Here is a 21,357-nt window from a genome sequence, read left to right as displayed (position 1 = left end):
GATTGCATTCTCTCACACTGTAAGACAAAGGTAATGTTTCTCTATTAATATATAATGCTGTGTGTGTTTATGGTTCTTTGTATGTGTCTGTGTGTTTATGCCTGTGTCTGTGCCTGTGTCTGTGTGTGTATCCTACTATGTTCCTACTACTCAAAGGAAAAAGACAAAGCTTCATTAATTTTCATAAACTGGATATTTGATCTATTCTGTTTTATCCCATGAAGATCCTACAGAAAACCATCAGGGAGAGTACTCTACTGAAACTGATATTTGACATTTCTTATGTAAAAATAAGTACATTAAAAACAGCTCCTTTAGGATCAAGCATATCACTTTATTCATGAAAATACATACTGAATTACACTGAATGTTTTTCCTATTAATATTCACAATGCTGAAGTTCTGTTAAATGTTCACAGAAATATTGAAAAGTATCACTTTACTTTTACATTAATATAACTTTGCCTTCAATGCAACAAAAGATATTTTAAACAAACTTCAGTTTATGGATAAATGTCATTGCTAGATCCTTTTTTGAAAGTAGGCTTTGCAATAAAACCTTTGCAGTTGCTTCTAATATAAAGACTTTAGTAAAAAATGTATTACTTTATCAAACTCTTTCATCCTCCCAAACCATGTTGGTAAAGTAAGATGTTCTTGATAAGAAGTTATTGGTCAGTTGCTCTTTATTTTATACTATGCATCGATATTATGGGAGGTTTTCTTTGTATAAAATTGAGGCCTCTTATTCATTATTTTGGCTCTGTATACTACTATATTTAAATGTCAATAGGCAAAAGATTTTTTAACTAGATTTTTCAGTTTGTGGTATTTATAGAATTATATTTGAGCTAAGAGTTGTAGGCCTCATGTGATTTTATGAACTAAGATTAGGTCTTTTACTCAGGGGCTCGTTGTCTTTGTCTTCATCGTCATTTTCATCATTACCATAAGGATCATCATCACTCTCACCATCAGTATCATATGGGTAATCCACTAAAGGAACCAGGCTGCTACAGTGAACCATACTCATTTTGTTAGAAGAAGCATCACCACAAGATGATGAACATTTAGAAGTTTCATTGCTTTTTGGGTGTTCTATTACATTTTCATTTTCATTTGTCTCTTTAATTTTCATGATTATGTCATAATGACTTGGAAATTCTTTTCCCATTGGTAGAATAGCTCCTTCTTCTTCTGTGATTTCTCTACAACATATGTCTGCCTTGACTTTTAACTCCATAACTTTGATATGTCTGCAGTATATTTTCTGGTATATTACATTGTATAAATTTCTTCTTATTCCACTTTCTCTCTTCTTTTCCTCTTCATATTTAGTTTTTAACCCTTTAAATGTCTGGACATACTCAATTGATTCGAAAGCAATAAAAAAGTTTTCCACAATGTTTGCAATAAGAGACTTGATGTTTTCTTGTCTTATAAATTCAAATAGCTCAATAATAGCTGAATTTAACATATTGTACCGAGTTCCATTATGCATAAAAGCATTTACAATAGGTTCAAACAGGTTTTTCTTAATTATGTAAAGATTGTAAATTTCGTCTTTAAGACTAATAATCTTTCTCATAAACCGGACAGCACACAAAATCAGAAATGTATGCTTTGAACTCATTAGCATCAGGATTCTGCTGAGCAAGTTGTTATTCAAAATATAATTTTTCATATATGTTGAGTGGTATTGTACACAAAAAGTAAGTATTTCTAAAATTACTCCCAGCAATTGTGCATTTTGATAATTAGGACAGATGTTAACCATATTATCATCAGTGTCGTTTTCCACTGTGGTAGACAAAATTGGTGCTATGAGGTTACCCATGCAACGTGCATAGAAGAAATTGAGAAATTTTGCTTTTTCACATCCATTGGCTGTGACATGCATATTTTCTGGATCAAGAAGGGCACGGAGAACTGCTGGCAAAATGATGTCTTTTGAAAATTCAGGATCAGGATCATAGATCATTTGTTTGATCATTACATTAATGAGAAGCTCATCATTATCTTCACTATCCTGAGCTTCTTCCAGTAGATACTCTCGAACAAGGCATGGATTATATTCTACTAGATAAGGAAATATATCTAGAGCAGCCTTTTGTATTTGGTAATCATGCATGTGTACTAAAACTTTCAGAGCACTCATGATTCCTAACTTTATTAGTGTTTTCAGTAATTCATCTTTCTCTTGATTCTCTAATGCCTTAGCAAATATGCAGAATTCCTTGAAGAATAATAATAATTCATACCATCTCTCATAACCTACAGTGTTATCTTTTAACTGAGAAAGAGCTTCAAGCAAAAAGTTTTCATCATCCTGAAGCATGGTAATTATTTCACTTTTATTGAAAATAATCATAGCATTAAGATCAGAAAGAAGATTTGAATCAAATATGGATGGTGCAGGCAACACAATATCATAAACATATTGCATTCTGTAGGTCTCTTGTATTTTTTGCCTAAGTTGGGAGTTTGTTATTGGCATAATTTCCCTGAATTTTGCATTTTGAAGCAAGAATTCTCTGTATTGCTTTGGTTGATCCAAAGCAGGGTCATATTCAAGGCATCCAACCACATCCATGAAAAATTCATCAGAAAACATGATATTAAGCAAACGTGTATCATCTAGAAAAAGGATTCCTTTAATGATGTTATTCAAAAAGTGTAAGGCTTCCATGTTCTTCAGTTTTTCACAGGTGTTGAAAAGCTGTAGCAATTTTTTAATGTAACTTCCTTTTTCCAAGACCATTGCCATCCTTTCCCTGTGGTTTGGTGTTTTATCAACAAAAGTAAATAAATCTGCAATATGTTCAAGTGTATTGAGTTCACAGTTTGGCATTTCAAACAGGTTCCCTATTGGCAGGAGATCTGCAAAAGTTTCCAGATCATCCGTAACTTCTTGTGTGATTTCTACACTTGGATCTTTACCTTGAACTTGGCATATATCTTCCCAGATCTCTTGACAACCACTTGGTTCCTGGAAATATATTGCCATGCCATGGTTCTTAGCTTCAGACCAAACGATTATCTCCCCTCGTTGTTTGTGATAGGGCACATTAGGATATATCTTGCACTCCATAATCTGTGAGCCATCTGATTCTGAGTGAACAAGCAGGCACACACCCTGGAGCCGTTCAATGTATTTGGATGAAATTTGTCCTGTACCTATGATTTTCCATTGCTCATCTTCCACCAACACAAAGACTTTTACACTATGAAGTTTGTCATCCATAATGATCTCTGGTTTTGCCTCACTAGGCCACGTCCCAGTGAAGACCTTGGCTTTCTGTAGTCTATCTAGAAGTAACTATTCCTTGCTACCTTGGCAAGGAATGTCGATGATGTCACAATTCTGAAACAAATCACAAGAGAGCAGGTTACTAGGTGTTAAAAGAAAGGCAGAGGTTAAGAAAGGGCCGAAGATCATTAGGATTACTCAGGTAGAAGACCCTAATGCTTCTCAATGCACCCTTACTGAACTGTCACTAACAAACCTCTGTCAGGAGCACTTGAATCCCTAAGCCTGCCTTCGTTCTGGCAGAATCTTGTGATTTATCCAAGATTCTTCCTAAAAGAATGTGCTTATGTAATAGATACTCTTAAAGAAACCTGCCTCCCCTACTTCAAAAATGGAAGCCTAGAAAGTACTATATGTTTTCTATAACAAATTTTGTTTCTCCAAAGTATTTTCACTCATCAGACTTCTGTTTCTTAGGCTCTTAAGCAAAAAAATTTAATTATCAATGTTTTGGTAAAGTCAACACTTCACCATGTATGCCAATGAAATGCTAGAGCACATAGGCACATATACATCATCGACAGATAAGATCCCAACCCAAGTATCAGAGAAATAAAATTGGGTTTCTCTACAAGACACTCTTGAGTATCTTGTAGTCTGTATCACATGCCTATATAAAAATTGAACATCTTTTTTTAGCCACATCACTCCATTCTGTTCAACCTAAAGTTTGACCTTCCAGTGAGTATAATGCTTCCTCAAATGTTTCCCTTTGCCTAATAATGAACTTTGTTATTGAGAAATAATGGGTCAAAGAGGAAGTGAATGAAAGCTTGCTAAGATTCGGAATTGACATTTAAAATAATTCATTTTTTCTGTTCTTATTTTTTTAAGTAAAGCTCTATGATTCTTTAAGCTTTGTAGAGTCATTTCTGTGTGCCATCCTGGCCATCAGAAGCTCAATGTTCAACTCAAGCAGAGACCCCCCTACTCAAGTACAGGTCACTTTGTCTATAGTACCAGGGAGGAAATGGAAAGCAAGGAAAAAAATAGCCCTCCCAAAACCTATAAATCAACAATGAAACAAAATAAGCCAAAACAAAACTAAGAAATTGATACCTAGAACAATTATCACCATAAACCCAGATGCCTAGACACAAGTTTAAGAACACATTCATTGCATTCAGAGCAGTATATCAGCACCAGAGTCCAGCTAGCCTAAGATTGAGAATTGATACTTGTAAATTATTATTTCATGGTATTTTTTAAAAAAAGAATTATGGCTAGGTAGTGCTTTACCCATGCTAGAACCATTTCTCTGGGTCTTTATCATGCTAATGAATGGTTCTACAAGTAAACTATATTTCTAGAATATATCTGTTCATAATAAGGGACATAATTAAAGTAAACTCATAGTTGCTAGGAATTATGTGGGTAATAACCTAATCAATCAAGTGTACTTGAATATTTACCACATTTAAAACAGCTGGAGAAAGAATTTATATTTTTGCCTAAAATTTCATAATAATCTAGCAATGTATGTATATTAATATTCCCTTTAGAGTCAAGAAACAAAAAAAGAAGTCAATACATTGTCAAAGTTCAAATATTTAATAAGTTAAGGAATTCTAATTTGTACATGTCTTTCTAATTACAAAATTGGTTAGCTGAGGAATTGAACTGCTATTGATGTCTTTTCTTGGCTTTCATTACACTCTATTTCACATTCCTTCCATCTATATAATTTGTAATCAACATTAAATAATCAAGACTCTATGAAAGTCACACATTTCCTGCTTTAGATCCACATCTGGGTGTAGACAACTGAAAATTAGAAGCTTGGATATGGCAACTCTGTTAAATATAATTTTAATAGTGTCTAAATTGATTTTTGATGTGACAGCAACTTCTGCAGTTTTCTTTTTCAAGAAATATTTCTCCCAAACATTAACCCTATTGTTTCAAGAGAAAAACTAACAATTTCTCAAATTAAGCCCATTTGAACTTTAAAAGTCCTATTTGTATTATACACTTCATTTTCCCTAGCACTAGTGATGTGTGACAATTCCTAATTAAGTAGTGTACAGAAAGATTTTTACATGCTTCTTTTACAACATGACATTCTACAAACTCTAAAATATTCAAGACACTACAGCTTGCACATTAGGAAAGTTGGGTGGAAATGATAATTCATGAAAACAATAAAGAATTCTATATGTGGGGCTGGGGATTTAGCTCAGTGGTAGAGTGCTTACCTAGGAAGCGCAAGGCCCTGGGTTCGGTCCCCAGCTCCGAAAAAAAGAACCAAAAAAAAAAAAAGAATTCTATATGTGTACAAACAAATTTTATGAATTGTATAAATATAAAAATTAATGATTTATAAGCAGAGCTACATGTATAGTTAAAATACCTCATTTTAATAAGGAATAGAAATATAAAGTAACAGTTAAGTTAATAAAAGATTTGTTTCTATTGTATTTATATTAATTCTCCTTCAACAATTAATTATAATACTGTCAATTCTCTGAATTTGTCTTTAGGTACTATTCTAAAAGAATTATCCAGCACAAATCCATGCATTTTCAGGTTTATTCTTTGGAATTTCTTTTAGACCAGTAAAGGTCCCTTTGTCTTAATTAGGTTAACAGCAGTTGTTTTATGATTTTAAAAAGGCTCTAGGCTACACTTGTTATTACTATTGCTGAAGCAGTTTTGTTTTGTTGCTTGAAGAAATAATATTCCTCTTTGAACCATTAGTTATATCTACCCAATTCTATTATGTTATTATTTTAACCTCCGATAATTCCCAGAATATCAAGAAATATATGTAAGCAAACAACATGTTCTGAGGGAATTTTATAGCTTTATAATCCACATATAGAATCTCCTAGAATATGGTATACACACACACACAATTTTTAAATTAGTCTTCATAAAATAATAGCCAGAAGGGAATATTACTACCACAATAGAGGGTAAAAACCTTCAAGATCCAAAAGATTATCAAGCATTTGGTGCAAACTCCCACAGAACATGATGGTGTTAAAACTTGAAGAAACCAAGTGTTTGTATATTCAATTTTTATCTTTGGGATTCTCTAAATGCAATGCTATTTCATAGGCAAAATGAATGGTTTATATATCACTCATAATAAAAACCATAGTTCTATTTTAATGTAGTATTGATTCCTTGTGAATTTTACATCTTACATGCCTATCTTACTCACCCCATCATTCCCTAACACCTGCTGTTTGTCGATATTACCTCCCCCATAAAAGAGAAAAAACTTATTGTGAAAGCTGTAGTGTGTCATATTGTATTCCACAATAAACTGTTTTGTCCACATCTTTACTTGAAAATGTTCATTTCAAGGGTCTGGTTGGAGGCCTCTTGCTTCTGCTACACAATCAATATGAGATTCTCACTGGGAATCCTTAATTATCATGTTTGCAGCCCTGTGCCCAGGAGGTCTTGCAACTTTGGAATGTACAATTTCTCAGTAAGGACATGTCCCAAGCTCTCATTTTCTCCAGAAATTTATTCAAGTCCTCCTTTTGTTTTAAGGGGCTCACTCTATTCACCTCTTTTGTACCTGCCCAGTCTCATGATTCAGCAATTTATGGAGGGAGTAAATTTTGGAATGCACCATGTCAAAACCCTGGATCTGGAACTGGGTAGTAGCTGAGTTACTCAAACCATCAGCTCTCCTGATCCCACACAAAAGGGGCTAGCTCTCCTTCTTGCCCAGGTGAAGAATGGGGCCAGCTGTCCTCTCTACGGCAGCCTATAATGGTCTGAATCTACTCTTCTTTGCTTTGGCTATAAGAGTCAGTTCTCCAGTCCCACATGTGACCACAGCCAGTTCTCTAGCACTGTCCCAGAGAAGGGTTAGACAAGCCCACCCATGCTTAGGTCTTTATATCACAATTAAGTTCTTCCCATCTTGACAATCTTGAACTCTTACCTTATAGTATCTCTCTTATTTAAGTATTGTTACAGTATTGGGAGCTACTATCTCTGCTTTAAATACATCAAATATACTTCTATTTCAGGGTCTATGTTCCTGTTTGTATTTTGACTCGAAATGTATGATTTCTCAGAAAGGAATTGTATCAGTCATTCATTTTCTCCAAAATTTAAGCAAGTCCTCCTTTTCCTTCAAAACTCTCATTCTACACATCTCTTTCAAATTAAGAAAAAAACAAGCAAAAAAAAACTAATCATGTTTTTCTTTATTGTGTCTTCTCCATAGCATTTAGCATTTTCTGACAATTCACATTTTATTAATTCTATCAGTTAACTATTGCTGTCTCTAAATATAATACCTCTTTGAAGATTTGACTCAGTCCAGAAAGTGTGTGTGTGTGTGTGTGTGTGTGTGTGTGTGTGTGTGTGTGCATGTTAATGCTGGTAATTAGCATGATCTGTAGTATGACATTTTAAAATCAGAACATGACATGCCAGTAAGGAGTGTATTTTAAAATTTTTATTACAAATTTATTTTCTCTCTGTGTGGTAGATGTTTGAGATATATATGCCATGGTGACTATGTGGAAATTAGAGACAATTTGTGCATGTTGGTCCTTTTCTTTCACTGCCCATATTCCAGAAATATAATGCAGGCCATCTAGCTTGGCAGCCAGTGCATCAACTAGCTGGTTCATCTTACCAACCTAGGAATTTATTTTTGATTAGTACAATAAAATAATTCAAGAAAATATCCAACATTTGTTTACAGTTCCTTCAGAATATAATGTATTAAAATCCTTTTACACATTTTCCAAAATACCAGGCAGACTATCATCTTAAACAGAGATAAAAGATCTTATTGCTTCTTAGGTGTAATTACTGTTCAGTTTATATATACATTAAGCACCTCATAGGTGTTATATTGAGAAATCTTATAAATTTTAACTTTAATAAAGATCATTCTTGTAAAACACCTGCAAGCAGAGCCTTTGAGTGATTAATTGGTTCAATTATTACCAAGCACACTAAAAAAAAAACAGTACATATATTTAATTACTAGATAACTAGTTCAGCCTTATTCCCCTGTTGTAATAACCAATACTGGCTAATATCCCAAGGTATGATATACAGAGTTGCTTCAAGTTGAAAAAGACTTCTGAAAATCAACAAAAGTTAAAAATCAAGACAAAATCTGTGCTCCTCTTTTCATGTGTAATACGATAAAATATTTGAAATTCTGTCACATTCTAATCTCAATTAATTGGAAAATCTGCACATTCATTCCAAAACAGCAAATGGCATTTATTACCAGGAAACTAGTTGGGTTTTTTTTGTGTTTTTTTTTTAATGTTTTTAGTAAAGGGCTATTTTAGCTACCGCATTTCCTTTGTCCTGAAGCACTTTGCCTTTAGTATAATGAATTGCTTATAATACCTTCATTTGTATCCTCTCAGGCTTCACATCTTTATCCTCGTCACCAACTGTTCTCTGTTCCTGTTGCTCTACCTTGCTAGACATGTTGCATAATACTTGTCCATCTAACTCTTCTGTTCTTCTGCTTACCTCCATACTACCTGGAATTATGTATTTCAATGAATATATCTTACACAGTTTGCCTGAAATGTCAATCATTCAGAAATACTTCTCTCAAAATGTAAGAGAGTAGCCCCTTTTCTTACTAATACTGTTCTACTTCCCTTTATATGTAGAGAATGTTTCATGTGTAATTGTTTCATCAATTTTGCTTTGCTTGAATTTATTTTTTTTAATTTTTTGAGAATTTTGTAAAGAAGCACTATGTTAACATCTTTTTCATGGCTTCCTCTTTTTCTTCAACTTCTGCCATGCTACCCCGCCTCAAATTTATGGCTTCCTTTTCTTTAATTATTATTGTTTTACACACACACACACACACACACACACACACACGCGCGCGCGCGCGCACACACACACACACACACACACACACACACACACACACACACACAACTGTAGGGAACTAGGGGGACAATACTTGGAATTGGACAATGGGTTTTCCTAAGTGATTGATTCTTTCTTTCTCAGCAAAAATTAGATGACTGTAACTCTGCTTCTAAGGGTAGAGCCTATGAGATTTTCCTTATCCATGTTGACATGTCAGCTTGTGATCTCATGTTCAAGTCTTATTTAGGGAAACAAATTTTTGATATTTCATGGATGCAGCTTCACTGTTATTAAAAGAAATTAATATCTCATAATATTCTTACTGGTCCTATGAATTTTACAGTTTTTCTGCTTACTTTCCTGCAATATTCCCTGGGCCATATATGAAGTAGTTGACTTGCAGATATATCAATTGGAGGCAATCATCCAATTGTCATTTGTTCTCTATATTTTGTCCAGTTCTCTGTAGTGTCCTTGATCTCACAAGCTGTGGGTGCAGTACCAGGCATGAATCCTCTCATATTGGTTGGTCCTTAAATTCAATTAGACTGTTGATGCTTATCCGCAGTATATAAGCACTACGATTTCACTCTTGAATATAGTTTACCATACTGACCTCACTTATTATTTATAGGCTTTACAATGAAGTAGGACTATTAATTGTTTCTCTGCTTTTTGTTCTGTAATTCTACATCTACTGGTAGCTCAATCCCTTCCAAAGCAAAGAAGAAACTATGCAGCACTATTCTTCTCTATATGGATTTGCTCAAAGAAAATATTCATAAGATGGTATGAATGACCATGAATCCATCTGAAAAGTCACTCTATTATTTTGGAAATGTGACAATATAGAAAGAATTAAGCTTCCTTTCATTTCATTAAAATATGTTGTTAGTATCTGGTTTTACTAATCAGTCCTGTTTTCTCAAGTTCTTTCCTAATTTTTTTCAACTACATAAGGATAATAAGGTTAGAAAAACATGTGCTGGGGGTTAGACAGATGGCTCAGTGGTAAAAGCACTGGCTTCTCTTCCAAAGGACCGTAGTTCAATTTCTATCACTCACATGGCAGCTCTCAACTACCTCTAACTCCAGTACCAGGGGGTTGCCCCCCTCACACAATCACAAGGGAAGCAAAACTAATTTATGTTGTAAGAAAATATTCTGACCTTACATTTCATCCTTGTTAGTTCAATAAGTTGTACATGTATTATTCTTTGTCTTCACTTTACATGGGTCCTAAAACCAGATTAAATATGTTTCCATATACCATTTCTTATTTCTCATACCCATCTTTCTCTCACTAAAGATAAATATAGGGCAATTTGATAGCAAGTAATAGATGATTGTTTGTCTCTATTTGGTAAAGAATTTGTTCCCAAAATAGAAACTCTCTTAGAAATTTTATTATTTTTTTTCCGAGTTCACATAAACTAATTTGGAATATATTCCCTCTTTGTTTATGATACTTACTGAACTAGAAACAATAGTTTTTCATGTATACAACCACTGAACTTAAAATCAGCAATATCTTGCTCCGTGTACATTTTACAATATTTTCTTTCTCTATTTTCCAATTTGATTCACAAATTACTATTGTAGACATGGACAATATAGCTATTTCACTTTTGCCAAGTAAAGTCATTTTTAAATAATCACATATATGAACTGACATTCATTTGCATCACCTAAGTTAATGCTGGTGAGAAATTAATTTCCTACTTGCATGACTATTTTTCATTAGATAACCCTCTCCCACCTCCCTTCCCTGCTTCTGTGAGGATGTTCCCAGTCCCACACACCCACTCCCACATGAACATCCTGGCATTCACCTCTTGTGGAAAAGAGCCTTCAAAGAACCAAGGGCTTCTCCTCCTGTTGATATCAAAATATAACATCCTCTCCTACATGTGCAGCTGGAGTCATGGGTCACCACAAGTGTATTTTTTGGTTCGTGGTTTAGGTCCTGGGAGCTCTGTGGGTATATAGTAGGTTGATGTTGTTGTTCTTCCTATGGTGTTGCAAACCCATTCAACTCCATCATTGCTTTCTCTAACTAATCCATTGGGGTCCCTGTGCACAGTCTGGTGGTTAGCTGCAAGCATATTAACCTGTATGAGTAAATTTCTAGTAGAGACTCTCAGGAGACATCCATATCAGGTTCTTATATCAAGCACTTCTTGGCATCAACTATAGTGACTGGGTTTGGTGGCTGCATATGGGATGGATCCATACGTGGAGCACTCTCTGGATGGCCTTTCCTTGAGTTTCTGTTTCACATATTATCGCTGTATTTCCTCCTATGAGTACTTTGTCCCCATTCTAATAAGGACTGGGCCATTAACATTTTTATATTCCTTTTTCCTGAGCTTCAAAAATGGTTTGTGAATATTATCTAGGGCAGTATAAGCTTTTGGGCTAATATCCACTTATCAGTGAGTGTACACCAAATGTGTTTTTTGTGACTGAATTATGTTGCTTAGGATAATATTAACTAGTTCCATCCATTTACCTAAGAATTCCATGAAGTCGTTTTTAAAAACTGAGTAGCACTCCATTGTGTAAATGTACTACATTTTCTTTATTCATTCCTCTGGTGAAGGATGTCTGGGTTCTTTCCAGTTTCTAGCTATTATAAATAAGACTGCCATGAACATAGTGGAGGATGGGTTCTTGTTACATGTTGAAGCATCTTTTGGGTATATACCCAGGAGTTATATAGCTTGCTCCTAAGGTCCAATTTTCTGAGGAAAAGCCATACTGATTTCCAGAGTGGTTTTACCGCTTTGCAATCCCACCCACCATGGAAGAGTATTACTCTTTCTCCACATCCTAGTCAGCATCTGCTGTCACCTGAGTTTTTTTATCTTAGCCATTCTGACTGGTGTGAGGTGGAATTTTAGGGTTGTTCTGATTTGCCTTTCTCAGAGGACTAAGGACATTGAACATTTCTTTAGGTGCTTCTTGGCCATTCACTATTCCTCAGTTTAGAATTCTTTGTATAATTCTATACCCCATTTCTAATGGGATTATTTGGTTCTCTACAGTCTAACTTCTCTTTATAGATATAGATATAGATATAGATATAGATATAGATATAGATATAGATATAGATATAGATATAGATATAGATATAGATACAGATACAGATACAGATATAGATATAGATACAGATATAGATATAGATATAGATGATATAGAGATAGAGATAGAGATAGAGATAGAGATAGAGATAGAGATAGAGATAGAGATAGAGATAGAGATAGAGATAGAGATAGGGATAGATAGAGAGGGAGAGATAGATAGATAGATAGATAGATAGATAGATAGATAGATAGATAATTAGTTATTAGAACTCTATGAGATGTAAGATTGGTAAAGATCTTTTTCCCAATCTGGTTGTTGCCATTTTTGTCCTAGTGAGTGTCCTTTGTCTTATAGAAGCTTTGTAATTTTATGAGGTCCTATTTGTCTATTGTTGATCTTAGAGCATAAGCTATTGGTGTTCTGTACAGGAAATTTTCCCCTGCATTCATATGTTCAATGGATGTCCCCTTGTTCTCCTCTATTAGTTTCAGTGTTTTGGGTTTTGTGTGGAGGTCCTTGATCCACTTAGACTCGAAATTTTTACAAGGCACTAAAAATGGGTCAATTTGCATTTTTCAACATGCTGACCACCAGGTGAACCAGTAACATTTGTTGAAAATGCTGTCTTCTTTCCATTTGATTGTTTTAGCTCCTTTGTCAAAGATGAAATGACCATAAGTATGTGGTTTAATTTCTGGGTCTGGTATTGGTGTAACTACCAATACCATACAGTTTTTATCACTAGTGTTCTATAATATAGCTTGTGGTCAGGTACGGTGATTCCTGCTGACGTTCTTTTATTGTTGAGGGTAGTTTCCACTATCCTTATTTTTTTGTTATTCCAAATGAATTTGCAAACTAGCCTTTCAAACTCTATGAAAAATTGAATTGGAATTTTGCTGGAGACCTTATTTAATCTGTAAACTGCTTTCAGCAAGATGGCCATTTTACTGTGTTAATGCTGCCAATCCATTAGGATGAAAAGTCTTTCCATCTTCTCATAACTTCTTCGATTTCTTTCCTCAGAGACTTGATGGTCTTGCCATACAGATCATTCACGTGTTTGGTTAGTCACACTGAGGCATTTTATATTATTTTTGACTATTGTAAAGGGTGTCATTTCCCTAATTTCTTTCTCAACATGTGTATCCTTTGAGTAGAGGAAGGCTATTGATTTGTTTGAGTTAATTTTATATCCAGCTACTCTGATGAAGTCATTTATCAGGTTTAGGAGTCCTCTGGGTTAATTTTTGGGGATCACTTAAGTAGACTATTATATCATCTGCAAATAGTGATATTTTGACTTCTTCCTTTCAAATTTGTATCTCATTGACCTCTTTTTTTTTTTTTTTTTTTTTGCCTGGTAGTCTGGCTACGACTTCAAGTATGATATTGAATAGGTAGGAAGAAAGCAGGCAGCCTTGTCTAGGCCATGATTTTAGTTTGATTGCTTCAGGTTTCTCTCCATTTACTTTGATGTTAGCTACTGGTTTGCTGTGTATTGCTTTTATTATGTTTAGGTATTGGCCTTGAATTTCTGATCATTCTAAGACTTTTATCATGAAAGGGTTTTGAAATTTTTCAAATGTTTTCTTAACATCTAATGAGATGATCATGCAGGTTTTGTCTTTGAGTTTGTTTACATAGAGGATTACATTGATGAATTTCTGTATATTGAGCTATCCCTGCATACCTGGTGCATAATCATTTTGATGTATTCTTGAATTGATTCAGTTTTCAAGAATTTTATTGAGTATTTTTGCATTGATATTCATGAGGGAAATTTGTATGAAGTTCTCTTTCTTTGTTGAGTGTTTGTGTGGTTTAGGTATAAATTTAATTCTGGCTTCAAAGAGGTAATGTTCTTTCTGTTTCTATCTTGCAGAATAGTTTGAAGAGTACTGGTATTAGGTCTTCTTTGAAGGTCTGATAGAGTTCTGCATTAAAGTCATCTGGTCCTGGGCTTTTTTTTTTATTTGTTGAGGAACTTTTAACAACTGTTTCTATTTCTTTAGGGGTTATGGTACTGTTTAGATGGTTTATCTGATCCCGATTTAACTTTGACTTTATCCAAGTTTTTCTATCCATAGCTAGAACTGAGTTTTCTAACTAAGTATTACTATACTCAGCAAGTATTCTTTTTGCTTTATCTTTAAAACCACCAGGTTTGGAAATGTAACAGTATCCATAAGAATATTTTCTAATATCATTTATCTTGCACCAATTTGATCTTATTTTTCTTTAATAAATGACCTTTTTGGAGTAAACCTCCATGTTTTCATTTCGTTCCATTTTCTTATCAGTGACAGAGTGAATGCAATCTGAAGCACACTGGGGTTGCTTCGTTTCCTAAGTATTTCAAGTGCCAATTTTCTCATGCAAAACATATCTAACTTTAATGTTACAATCATTATTTCTATTTTAACTGATTATTAGTATAATATTTGTGGTTTTATTTTCTCTTTAATATTCTAGTATTATATCCCAAAGAAAAACATTATTATAATATTTAAAGGAATTCTTCTTTATTCTAATATTACATATACATAATTATGCAATCTTGATGTTATTGAATTTACATTGCCTTTGGAAATTTCAGCTTCCTTTTTCACTTTAATTTAACACAAAATTATGAGGTAAAGAATATGCCTATCTTTTGCAATTTATTTGAAGTTGCACTGGGAACACTCTTATGGAATCCCTTGCCATTTGTTAGGAATACGCAGGAAAGGAAATCAAAGAAAAATGATAGGGCTTATCCATTCTAGGGTTCTCACATTCTAACTCAATTGCAGTCCCAGGTGTATTTTAACACCTAAAGCTCCTGACTATGAATCTATTCCTCAGGTCTTTTCAGTTATTTCAGGGAGGTGTTGGTGGCTTATTGTACAAGAAGCAATTATCCTGGTGTAGAAAAAAGTTCAAGAAAAGGCAGGAAGAAAACTAGTTAGTGATGCAAGATACTGAAAGAAAGCAAAACTTCACAAACAAATGGGTATATTTAAAAAGTTAAATCACATATAATCACTCTTTTATAATTAAAATAGAGGTAGTGGCATGTAGTTATGTTCATTTATATCTGGATCTATAAATATAGCTCAGTCACATACATGTACATTTCTAGATTCACACTTGATCTTAAATCTGAATATATAACTGAGAGGAAGGAGGTTTGATTCTAAAGGGTTCAAAAGTGAAAAATAAATATCTCAGGCTGAAATCCTGAGTTTTGTCAGGTATTTTTCATGTGGCATGGCCAAGATACCTAGAATATCTACACCTCTATACCAGTGCCATTTAAATAAAATGTTATATGTCATTCTCTGGTTATAAGACTAAAACACATACACACTAGACCTAGTGAAATTATTTAAGCACATTGGTTTCTTTTTATTTTTTATCTTAAATATAATTCACTTCCTTCAAAGGGGAATAAGTAAGATTAAGAAAATGAAATATTTTGTCTATGTTGCTCTAAGTAGCTAGCTATTATGTATACACTTCAAAATTTCACTCTCTTTTGAATTGTTCAGTATCCCAAGGGAGCTGGACAACAAATATGAGGTTCCCCTTCCTTCTGTTACTATCCCAGCACTAGATGACTTTTAGGCAGCAGAAATAAATCACAAAGAATAAATTCTTATAATTTGCTAATGCCTAAGGTGCTTGAAAAATGGGCCTATGTGTGAGGCGCCCCTCAGATTGAAATTATGCATACCTTATAATGTATAGTAGTCTTTCTCTTCAACAATGCTTTGTGCTCTAGATAATCCTTTTTATGACTGTTCTTGATTTCTTTAGTTTTCTCCTGAAAATAGGTAATGACGTTGGCCCCAAAGCAGTATCAATTTGTGCAGATTCAACCATTTCATGTGTTTCAACCTGAATGAAATACTTAATAGCTAAGAACTCAAAGATAGTGACACCGCACTTAAGGGTTAAATACACAACATTGTGTTGGGAAGTTTTGCATAGTGATATTTTGATCTTTAAAGTGAAGTTTCTAAAACTAGATATCATTTATGTATTTATTAACTCACTTTTCAACTTTTAAAAAAATGTTGGTGAATGCAGACTGAGCTCAGGAGTTCCCACTTTTAGGGGAGGAGCTGTTGACAGTTGATGATCTTGAGGGAGGGGCACTTTTCTTTAAGACTGTGGTCCCTAGTAAGTCATCAATATTCCAATAGATGGCATCAAACCTATAAGCACTAATTTTATCTGGGGTGAGGTTATGAATAGAGATGACAGTGAGTTTCTAGGTGGGATGACAGATTTTGTAGGGTTTAGGTGGTGACTTGGGTAGTGGATATAATAAAAAAATGTATTGCTTGCATATATAAAATTTTAAAGAAAAAGAAAAAGAAAAATGGTATAATTTTATTATACAGAGTATTATTAGTGAAGACATATACATGTTTGTTATAAAAATAGTATTTATTTACAGTTATCTGAATTTAGCAGAATATAATCTTTCCTTTTGAAAGCTACCAGACTTGAAAGCTGAGCATTAATTTTTAAACTCAGAGCAGTGGAAGGTTTTAAGTTGGATTTTACATTTTCATTGTGTCATTGGGCACACTATCTGAATGATCTAAACTTCAGACACTTTTTGCCTCAGTTTCCATTGTGATGGGATCAACTTGTTATTTTAATCAGTAATTAAATATTAATTGATTCCCTGTTTTTATGCTATTTAGCAGAAAAATAAATATGTTATAACTAAAACCTGCTGTTTAAATACTGACAATACCAGAAAATTAAATTCATGTAGATCTTACAAAATAAATCATCTAATATTTAAACACAAATCACCATATCACTGATGCTTAACTATTTGAAGCTGAAATTGATATTTACGAAAGTTAGTGAAATAATTCAAGTATCTGGTGTACATTTTCCAAGTGCCTAGCCTAAACCAGAATATTTGTTGATGACACAGAAGTGAATACTAAAATAAATATTGCCTTTAGTCACTCTCAAAAACTTAGTCTTAAAAGGGGATTGAATAAGCATTTATAATAAATCTATTATATTATATAATTATAACATAATTATATAATAAAATATATAATAATTTGTATAAGTATCTCATTGGGGTCCAGGGCAACCTAATCATAGCAAAGAAGTATAATCAGTGATAATACTATTATGCTGTGCACTGTAGTATAGTTAAGAGTACAGATATGTGTGGAAGAGAAGGTGACAAGGGCTCAAAAGGAGAAAGGAGTAGAGTCAGAAAGAAAGGGGCTAATATCACCAAAATATGGTATTTATGTAACTAAGTAATTATGAATTTACTAGTATTACAACTTTATCCTTGTTTTAGAATTCTGTAGAGAATGTAACAAGCCTAGGGTCTTAATAATAAATTCTGCAAATATCTTAGAAAGGCATAACTGTGATCTGATCTGCAGTGTCAGCAGTGCAGATATGAAGATAAATTTAAGAGATATATATGGATTTTAATTAACAGAGTTTCCTGATTGGTTAGAATAATGTTAAGAAGAACTAGTAGAGATGAAATAAAAATAATTACCAACTTGTGAGATGCTCATGTTATAAAGGAGGGTAGTTTTAGGGGAAAAAGATTAATTTAGTTTAGACAAATTGAGGTTGTGGCACTTAAAAGGCAGTTAGAACATCATAACTGGGTTATAGTATAATAGAATGACTATTTAACCTTTGAATTTTATTTCTATGGTTGTAACACAATGATGGTTTTCAGAAAGCTTGAGGGAACTTTAGAAATAATGAGCTGAATGTTTTCATGTCATAGTGCTCTTCCTGCAGACAAGCTCCAGGTAATTCTCAAGGCTGAACAGAAATTTTAATGTACAGTAGTAAAGAAGCACAATTAATATGGGGGCTGCAGTTAGGATATAAGATGAATAAATGAATAGTAGGTAGGTAGGTAGGTAGATAGATAGATAGATAAATAGATATATAGATAGATAGATAGATACATAGAAAGAAAAAATGTTGAGTCTAATTCTACTATGTGTGACATTATGGCCTTACTGCTATATTGTTAGTTTTCCATATTCAGGTTTGCATCTATGTAATTCCTGACAAACCACCAATGAATAAACAAAAATTAATTTTATAAACTGTGATGATAAATTTGAAAATTGTTGCTCTCCTCTTTTTTTCTATTAAATCCAGCATTGTTGCTGGAGGAAAGTTGGATATAGGTCATATGAAGTCTGTGTTTCTCCCTCATCTTTTAAAAGTTAATTTTCTACAAATACAGTATACAAAAGATAAATAGAAGGTAGTAGAATTATGATATCCCGTCTATTTACATATTTCTATCATGTGTCTCTATATCTATTAATCTATCTATGTATCTACCTACCTATACCCATATATCTACCAAATTATACATATCATTCTATCATTCTATCAATCTGTCTGTCTATCTGTCTCTTTGTCCATCTGTCTGTCTATTTGCCTTCCTCTGGAAATAGGTGAGGACAACAATTTCTAGGATACAAATTTTTCACCTTTAAAGGATATTTACAACAGTATATTGATTATTCTGATATTCAGAAATTGAATATCTTCTATGAAAAGATAAATATAAATCAGTCTATTATTCATGTTTCTGTTTTAAGCTGTTGCACTTAAACTTATTTAGTCTTACTTCTCTGTAGGTATTTAGAGTGTTCTGACCCAATGGTCCAACTTTATTTTCTTTCAGAATTTATTTTTCTTTTCTTTCCTTTTTTTTTTTTTTCGGAGCAAGGGACCGAACCCAGGGCCTTGCGCTTGCTAGGCAAGTGCTCTACCACTGAGCTAAATCCCCAACCCCCAGAATTTCTTAAAACACAGTGTCTTTTCATCATAAGTGTCTGCTATCTATTTTAAGATATAAAGTTTATAGACAAGTGAGATGTGTAGCATCCAATAATTGGTGTTAAATAAAATAACACATGGTTCAAAGCCATAAAATTCTAGAAAGTATTCTAACTTTTAAACTTCAAGTTACGTAGCTTACTACTTTACCAATTTCTAGAATTAAAATTCCAATAACTTATTTCATTTACTCAACAAATCCAGCACTTAAGTGTAGACTTCATCTATTTAATTGAATTTGAAGTCACTAAGATTATATAGCTTGTCCTGATTGTATTTTCTGTCTGCTTTGATACTTCTTAGCCCTCTACTTTCCTCAGCCTTGTCTGCCTTAACAAATCATTTAAGATTTCTGTAACCTTGATAGTAATGCAGATGTAGTAACCAAAATAATTAACATTTAAGATAACTTAAGAAAAAAGTAAAAAATAATTATCATGCTGTATGTGTAATAACAATATTCTTTAAACAAATGTTGTATAATTACATTAAGCCACATTGCAAGCAATTGCAACTTTTGCCTTTATATACACTGTACCCTTAAGCTTATGCATGAAGAGAAACATGCATTAGCCCTCTTTTGGTCACTGGTCAAAATTAAAAGACTCTTACACCTTAATTAGATTCATCAGTGTAGTTGTCAGTACCTTTCTCATGTGAATTCTTTCAAATTCACTCCCGTCTATTTTGTTTTTTATTGAATTTATACTTGCATGTGTTTTTACCTTGTTATTTTCTTTCATCAAAGAAACTTTTACATTTTACACACAAGAAGCGACTTTCTATTCTAGTTATACAGATAATCTTGAATATTTTTAATTATCTCAAATGTAGGAAAATGTTTACATAATGATCTACTCCCACCATTTTGTCAGACACAGACACCTTTAATTATGGGGAAAGTAAAAGAATTAAGGATCATTCTGAAAGTCTCATCTTCTCATTCTTGTTCTCTAACATATGGAGTAGATTTATGAAATGATGAATTTGTATCTTTTTGTTTGATTGCTAAGAAGAAAATTTTAATCTTTACTGGAAACATTTGAGTTTTTAAAGGTAAAGAAGTATTTGAAGGCAACAATAGATAGTTACAAGAGGAATAAATATAAACTGAAACACCTATAAAGAGTTAGATTTAATTTTCTTTCATTGTGTGAAAATACATAATTCATAAACTGTAAATGGCTCCTCAAAAGTGAAAACATTATATTTAGGAGTAAGATTAGCCAACTATCCTGTAATAACTTATTCACATTTATTTTAATTTTGAAATGTTAAACATAATTCCCTATTTTAAAATGTGTCATATGAATACCATAAAATGGAGAAAGTAGGATTTGCCAGAGCAAAAACAAAGAGAAAAACTAAATTGTATTTTTAGATTTTGCCTTTCCTTGAAAGTGAGATTAGGGTTTAAAAGTTAAGAACGGGAACCTTCCTTATTTACGAGGTAAATTATAACTACTATGAGACGATCAGAAGTTTTCAACAACTGTTTTTGCATGTTCTTCTGGAAATTGAACTCATTTCTTACATATGAAGACAAGTGTTCTACAATTAATCCACATCCCCAAACCACTTATATATATTTTGGTGATGTTTAATTCTTGTCATAACACTCTTCTGCAATAATTCCCAACAATCATGCTTCTGTACTTAGCCCATTGAGAGATATCCTTTAGTTATATATTGCTATATCTATTCTTTTAAAAATATGTAATATGGCACCCCTCCTTCCTTTTCTCTCCTTGACTCTCTTCTCTTTTTGTCTCCTTTCTTCTCTCTTCTTTTCCTCTTCCTTAATTCTCATTTTCTCCCCACTCCTTCCTACCTTCCCCCTCATTCTTCCATGTTTTTCTCTTCTGACTATGCTAAGGATTCATGATACTATAGAGAAGACCAGGTTATTGACACTGATCCCTGCCCAATACCTAGAAAGTGAGAAGTTGAGCATATGCCTTAGGAACATGCATCTTGACTCCTATATCCTTGGTACCAATTGTGCCGTAAGCTTGACACAGATCCAATATATAGCTTTCATATGAAGTCATAATACTGGCTTATACTGTGATAGTAGTCTGGTAGTATCTAAGCCAGAGTTCATATTTAAACTGCACCCAAACTCCTGAGTCACAGATGCTGTGCACTAATAAATGTATATAGTTTTAAGACACCACATTTTGGGTAAACTTCCTAGTGGAAACAAAAAGCTAATAGGATTCTAAATAGACTTTTACTACAATATACATTTTATGTACTTATTTTTTCTA

The 21,357-nt window shown here is 33.2% G+C and overlaps 1 protein-coding gene across 4 annotated transcripts in view; it reads right to left on the bottom strand.

The window, feature by feature from the left end:
- Positions 1–313: 313 nt before the first annotated feature.
- Ppp4r3cl2 (protein phosphatase 4 regulatory subunit 3C like 2) overlaps positions 314–21,357 on the bottom strand; it is a 107,730-nt gene continuing 86,686 nt past the window's right edge. For 2 of the 4 annotated variants that reach the window (NM_001446985.1, XM_087599430.1), the window contains 1 exon segment: positions 314–3,364. In NM_001446985.1, coding sequence (NP_001433914.1) covers positions 878–3,244 — 2,367 coding nt within the window. In that variant the 5' untranslated portion in view covers positions 3,245–3,364 and the 3' untranslated portion in view covers positions 314–877. 4 annotated transcript variants of the gene reach the window in all.

Source organism: Rattus norvegicus, chromosome X, assembly GCF_021556685.1.
Source record: "Rattus norvegicus strain SHRSP/BbbUtx chromosome X, alternate assembly SHRSP_T2T, whole genome shotgun sequence".
Classification (NCBI taxonomy): Eukaryota; Metazoa; Chordata; class Mammalia; order Rodentia; family Muridae; genus Rattus; species Rattus norvegicus.
This window is presented reverse-complemented; position numbering and strand designations above follow the sequence as displayed.